We start from the raw sequence: 6,853 nt of genomic DNA, 5'->3' as shown, positions 1-6,853 counted from the left end.
TCAATTTTATGAAATTAAATATCAAAAATAAAAAAAAATAATTTTTTTTTATTTAATGAAGATATGTTTTGGATATTCATGTCACTCAAAAAGATATGTTTTGGATATTCACAAAAGAAAAATTCAGAGTACGAAACACACACATGACATGAGACTCGAGAGTCGAGACACTCTCCGTACTCGTAGCACACTCGCGAGTCAACCTACGAACTATGGTCTAGGGTTTTTCTTTACCCCCCAACCCTCCAATTAGGGAAAAAAAAAAAAAAAAAAGAAAACCCTGATTCCCAAAATTGCACGACAGGACATGCTGCTTGTTCAACTTATTCATCCTATTCTTCTTCTTCTTCTTCTTCTTCTTCAGTCGTTCCTTGTCATCGATCAATGGGTATCATGACCACCACTCACCGCAAGCGCACCCAAGAATGCATGAACTTCCCCCATTTTCAATCCCACCAGATTCCCCAATCTCCCATTCCCTCTATTTCTCATACTAAGCGACCTAAATTATCACCTTCAATTATACCCACACCTACTCCCGCCACCCGACCCATTTCCACCGCCACCACCGCCACTGGTAACCGGATCTCCCGGTACCCTGAGCCCAAGGGGCCCTTCCGCAGGGAGGTTCACGCTCCTTGCAGGCCCAATAAATTCGTTTTTTCGGGCTCCAGGGCTGCTAGGGTTACCGCATATTCGCATCGGAACGACGAGCACATCGGTGACGACGACACCGACGACGGCATGGGAAACTTTTTGGCGCGAAGCTACGGGATTGTGAAGCAAGCGCTGTATGATTTCACTGGGAAGGGGAAGAAGGAGGTGGTGGAATTGGACGCTGATGAGCGCGGGCAGGACGAGGCTTCGGAGGATTTGAGCGTTCGGGAGGTTGAGAATGTCGAAATTGGGGGTGAAGGGAGGTCGCTGGTGGCGGACAAGAGGTGGATTGGGAATGATGCAGTTGTGGTTGAGGTGCCGGAGGTGGAATTCGTAGATGCTAGGGCTGGGGACGGGAGGAAGTCAACGTCGACGGTGGTGGATTCGGAGTTGACTAATAGTGGTTTGAAGATGGTGGAAAATGATGCTGCAGGGATGGGTTTGGCTGCTCTGATCCGTGAGCATGAGCAGAACCCTGAAAATGTTCATCTTTATAAGAAGTTGCTTCTGGCAGCTGGCAGAAGAGACGACAAACTCGGGTGGCTGAGCTTTGAAATTGAGCGGAACGAGAAAAAGATAGCTGGATTCGAATTGTTGCGGCCGAAGAAGGCAGAACCAGTTGAGGTGATGAACATATTGATAAAACTGACCCATTTTGTCGTTGATGCCTTGTTTCTTACAGACTGAGAGTCTCTGAAATGGGAGTGAAATTTGGGGAGAATTTTTCATGAACTGTTTCATGTGTGAATTTACACATGAATTTAGTCCATGAAGAATTCTTCCTCATTCTTTATCCCATACCAAACTCACCATGAGTAGTAGTGTTTTGTTGTTTTTGTACTTATGTTGTCAATTTTTAGTAGAACTGTGTTTCAGTCTATGGCCTAGGTAACCTTTATAATTTCGTAGTTTGACATCCTTGGGCTAGCAAGCTTTTGTGATGGAGCTGGCCCTTAATTCTAGTGAAATGCTTGTGGGCGCTTAGCGTTTGTGTTGGTTAAGGGATGAGAGATTCTATAAATGTTAATGTAATTTACACTATTGTTTGCATGACTTTCAGGAAGTACCACGTGAACCATTTCTCGCACTTACAGAGGAAGAGGAAGATGAGGTTGCAAGTGCCTTTTTAGCCAACCGGTATGCTTCGATGATTATGCTATGTCTTGTCATGAAAAAGCTTAATCTGTACTCTTAGCTTGTTGTGGGCTTGTATCTGCAGAAGGAAGATCTTGGTTACACACGATGAATCCAACATTGAGATAAGTGGAGAAAAGTTTCAGTGCCTTAGGCCAGGTGCATGGTTGAACGATGAGGTGATCTTGTTTGCTTATTACATGTTTTTCCTTTTTGAGAGGAAAGAGACTAATTTTATACCTAACTGTATCATGATTTGATATTTTTGTGATATGAAATTTTATAGGAGTACCTTAATGTTGCAGGTGATAAATTTGTACCTTGAGTTGCTGAAAGAGAGGGAGAAAAGAGACCCACAGAGGTTTCTTAAATGCCATTTTTTCAATACATTTTTCTACAAAAAGGTATAATAGATTCTATTACAAAATAAATTTCAATCTTTAATTGACTACTGTCGACTACATTCTCTATAAGATGAGGCCATTTTATCCTCTTCGTGCATTGGTTTCTGTTGACCAAGGATTATTGTTGTCTAACTCCTGTTTCAACCCGAATTCATCTTATTCCTATATAGTTTATTGATTTATGCCAAAACCTTGATAGTTTTACACGAATATAGGTCTCTGTCATCTTTGTGTGTTTTTAGTGTTTGTGCATGCCGTGATACTAGGGATGATAACCTCGAAACTTTCGGGCTGAGATTAATATTTTCCTTATTCACAATTGGACAGAGGTAGTCTATTTATATTGTTGGACCCAATAGTGAATTAGCGATGAATATTTTAGTCAGTTCCTGGAAATAGCATCACTGCTAATTATCGAGCACCTGAACAAAGACTTCAAATTTGACTTCTCATTAAAATTATTCAAATATTCATCACCATTTCCAGCATTTCCCCAAGGAAGAACAAATGGTTATTTGTTAATAGTTTCCTGACATTGAGACCATGGAACCCTTTGGGTGTAGCTCTTCCTTGAATCCTGTGTAAAACATGATGCTTTGAACTGGACTGCCTTTTTTTATTGAGGCCTGGTATTGTGATCCTTTGGGCCACTATATGCAGTGTCGTTACTGGAAAATCTGGCACTGAACTGGTTTGCATATGATATCCAGTTTATCTATGTTTATAATTTGTCATTTATTCATATGGTCAGATATTGATGCTTTTGATTTTCAATGTTAATTGCAGCTAATAAGTGGCAGGAGTGGTTATGATTTCAAATCTGTCAGAAGATGGACCAGCCAAAGGAAATTAGGATATGGTCTAATTGAATGTGATAAAGTAATTATATTGAAACTAAATTTTCAGTTTCTCTATCTTACTGCAGGTTGATTTGATTTTCATGCTGGTCTCTAATCTAATTTGTTGTTACCAGATTTTTGTGCCTATACATAAAGAGATCCACTGGTGCTTGGCTATTATCAATAAGAAAGATCAGAAATTCCAGTATCTTGACTCATTGAAAGGAATGGACAACCAAGTGCTGAAAGTACTGGTAAAGTTTCAGTTTGCTCTGTGTAATTTAACTGCAAATTTCATATTCCAAGCTGCATACTGCTAAAAGTGCTAATAAAAGGTATCAAATGTGAATGTAATCCAGACATGTTCATTGATTTTATTTTTTGCGATGATTTCAACTGGTAATTTTGAACTTCTGGTTCTGCTTAAGTTTGGGTTCTGCCTAGAGTTCTCTGTTTGTTGGAAATCTTGAGCCATCTTTATTATTCAGTACATGCATATTAGAATCTGAGTGAAAGTGACATATGTTATCTTGCTCATCAAAACAAGCCTAATGTGAAGCTGGTTGTTGATGCAAACATAAATATGTTGCCTAAGATGCAGTTGGATGTGTGTAACAACGTGTTTATCTACTAGGTGTGCTTGTGAGGTCAGAGATCAAATTCGTATGCAGTGCTTTAGTCAAGTAACTAACAATAAAATCAGGTGGATTTGGAGGAAATGTAAACAATGATAAAAATGATAAATAGAATGTAGGAAAGAGATTGAGAGATAACCAAGAAAAGTAAAGAAATGGATAGCTTATAAGTTAGAAGGTCTCAGCCAAATAAGAAACTTACAAAAGATGTACATGTCCCAGGCTAGATATTATGTGGACGAGGTGAAGGACAAGACCGGTAAAGACCTAGATGTGAGTTCTTGGGAAAAAGAATTCGTTGAAGACCTTCCTGAGCAAGAGAATGGGTTTGTATTCTAATCTTCTGTGAACAGAGCATATTGACATCACTGTTTTATTTTGGTGTATTATTCTCTAAGCAGCAGTTTCTATTTTGAATAGGTATGATTGTGGGGTGTTTATGATCAAATATGCCGACTTCTATAGTAGAGGCCTGGGGCTGTGTTTTAACCAGGTAGGATGTGGCGTTCCATTTGTAGGGGTAAAACTATTTGTCTCGGTTTTGACCGGTTTCTATTTCTTTTTTCTCTTAAGTCAATAAATAACTAAAACCATTTGTCTATGTTCAATAAGGACAGAAATTTAATTGCTTAAGATCTTCCAAAATTAATTGTTCAGTAGTTCTTTCTTTGTCGTCTAGTTGGTGTGCTCTGTAAATTGTCCATGGTTTGACAAAGTTAATCAAATACCAGTGTTTTCTGCACTGGAACCTACTTAAAACTTTTAATGAATGCTCATTTTGAACCTCAAGAGATTGGCAGAGGATGCTTTTCTATGTTTTAGAATTTCTTTCATATTATTTCAGAATTGAATTTCTCTTTCCGTTTGTAGGAACATATGCCCTACTTCCGCCAGAGAACAGCTAAGGAGATCTTGAGATTGAGAGCTGAATAAGCAAAGGAGACAGTGACTTCTCATAAGTAATCAGATGCGCTATTGCCCCCACCAAAGCTGGATTTTGAGATTCAGAAGGCCAGTAATATCTATTTTTGCAGCACATGTTGATGAAGGATTCTTCATTCCTGTGTTAATGATAGCCATTCTAGAGTTGGAGCATTTCATAGCTTGCTGACCATAAATATGGTACAAGTATCCGGGTAGAGCCTGTCTACTAGTGTAGAATGCAGTAGGATGTATATGCTATTTTTACAAGTGTGAATCATTTAGTTGAAGATGAGGCATTATTTTTAAGGCTTAGGTGTTAGTCGTGTAATGGTAAATATGCTTCCCAATTTTGGATGTGGTTTTGATACTGAAGATCATCGACTTATTTGCTTCTATCCTGTCTTGCACCTTTTTTTGAAAAAAAAAAATGATATGGCTTTTTTATTCCTTTTCATATGTGAAGCGAATTCATAGGAAGAAAAGTAATCATTGTTGCGTTGGTTTTGATTATGAAAGGCTATGTGTTGCACCATTTTTAATGAGATTAGAAAACTAAGGATTGGTGTTTTAGATTTGAAGAGGTTTTGTAGACTATTCCTTGATTTTGATTATGTTGAGCCTCAGCTTATAGTATGTTAACAATCATATCTATATTTTATGAAAATTGATACCAAGGAAATTCTATAATCAAATTCAAGTAATAACATATAGATTGCTTATAATTTTGTTATATAAGAATATTATAGTAGAGCAATACAACAATATGATAAACCTCACTGAGAGCAGAAAAAAAATTCTCAACGCATAAAGCTAAATGTTGACGGCTCAGTCATCCAACCCACTGGTTCTGGAACTTGCGGCGGCCTCTTTTGTCTTTTGTAGTGGAGATGGTAACCTCGTGGCGGGCTTCATGAAGAAAATTGGAAGAATCACAATAACATTTGCAGAAATTTGGGCCATCTACACCGGAATAAAGCTAATAGTGGAGTTGGGAATCAACAGATTACAGATAGAGACTGATTCTTCCTGTGCGTTGAAATTAATTGACGGGTCATCTAGTAGCCACCATCATATGCTTTTTCTTATTAGGGCCACTGAGGATCTCCGCAGCAAAATGACTTGTGTCGTTTAAGCACGTATTTCGCGAAGCTAATTTCTGTGCTGATGCACTGGCAAAGCAAGCTCAGTCAATCTCGACTGATCTTCTTTGTTTTACAACTCCATCCCCTTTCCTGATGCCTCTCCTTGCTGATGACAAAGGTAGAAGGAAGAGTGTGAGAGTGGTGCCAACGTAGTTGACTTTTGTTTTGGGCCTTTGGCCCTCCTTTTTAATAAAAAAAATATTATAGTAGATATCATTCTGCTTTGAAAACAAGCATATATATCTTCCTTTCAACTTGAATATTATTTCTTGTAATAGTTTTCACAATAATTAGTAAGGTGGTCTATGCTACTATAATTATTCAACTCATTTTATAATAGTTCTCACAATAATTAACAAGGTGATCTCTATAACTAAAATCCCTTAATAGTCTTTATTATCTTCTACATTATTCAATTCATATTTTTTAAAACATATAATTCACATGCATATACACACATTAGAGGCAATATTTGAAGTTATAATGATACTGACAAATGTTAAAGAATATTAGAGTCTCTTAAAAAAGTGATGGTAAAGAGGGGATACTCTACTATACAGATTGAGGTTGTATAGAGAGAGAATTAAATTTCTTTTATAGTTATTTTTTATTATTTTATTAATATTCAAAATGTGAGTCATAATATTTTTAATCTCTCTTTCATCACATAAAAAGAAAGATCTATAAACTTATATTTTTACCATATAATTCACCTAAAGAGGATGATAAAGAGGATGAGTTATAAAATGAAAAAATGTTATATAAAATTACTATAAAAATAATTGCTAGCTTAAAAAACTGACTTTTGAACGGATTCAAGTAGTCAATCAATGTTATTTTATTGTATTTTAATATTTATATTTTCATTTTATCCAATGAAAATGCAATTTATTTACTTATCAAAATAATTGATAATATAGATATATGAAGTTTTAATTTTTGAAATAAAAATTATAAAGATACAACGATACTATGTACACACAAAAAACAGTTACTTGTATAAAATACATATTAAAATATAAAATACACATTGAGAATGAAACAACACAAATATTTATTCGCAAATATATAATGGCTAATTTTTTATGTATATATAGCATTTTTAGTAAAGATAATCT

General features: G+C 36.3%; 1 protein-coding gene across 3 annotated transcripts; it reads left to right on the top strand.

Moving 5' to 3' along the window:
* Nucleotides 148-5,066, top strand: LOC107639050 (ubiquitin-like-specific protease ESD4). 3 transcript variants are annotated; one of them, XM_016342466.2, is made up of 9 exons: nucleotides 151-1,281; nucleotides 1,718-1,794; nucleotides 1,877-1,970; nucleotides 2,097-2,195; nucleotides 2,982-3,074; nucleotides 3,169-3,288; nucleotides 3,892-3,995; nucleotides 4,090-4,162; nucleotides 4,540-5,066. In XM_016342466.2, the coding sequence occupies exons 1-9, from the start codon at nucleotides 385-387 to the stop codon at nucleotides 4,600-4,602; spliced, it is 1,620 nt and encodes a 539-aa protein (XP_016197952.1). In that variant the 5' UTR covers nucleotides 151-384; the 3' UTR covers nucleotides 4,603-5,066. The 3 variants fall into 3 exon arrangements, with proteins under 3 accessions (XP_020976572.1, XP_020976573.1, XP_016197952.1); XM_021120913.1 differs by lacking the exon at nucleotides 4,090-4,162 and having other exon boundaries at nucleotides 148-1,281; XM_021120914.1 differs by lacking the exon at nucleotides 4,540-5,066 and having other exon boundaries at nucleotides 148-1,281; nucleotides 4,074-4,152.

Source organism: Arachis ipaensis, chromosome B04 (genome assembly GCF_000816755.2).
Source record: "Arachis ipaensis cultivar K30076 chromosome B04, Araip1.1, whole genome shotgun sequence".
NCBI lineage: Eukaryota > Viridiplantae > Streptophyta > Magnoliopsida > Fabales > Fabaceae > Arachis > Arachis ipaensis.
The sequence above is the reverse complement of the archived record's forward strand: the minus strand, read 5'-3'. Positions and strand labels throughout refer to the sequence as shown.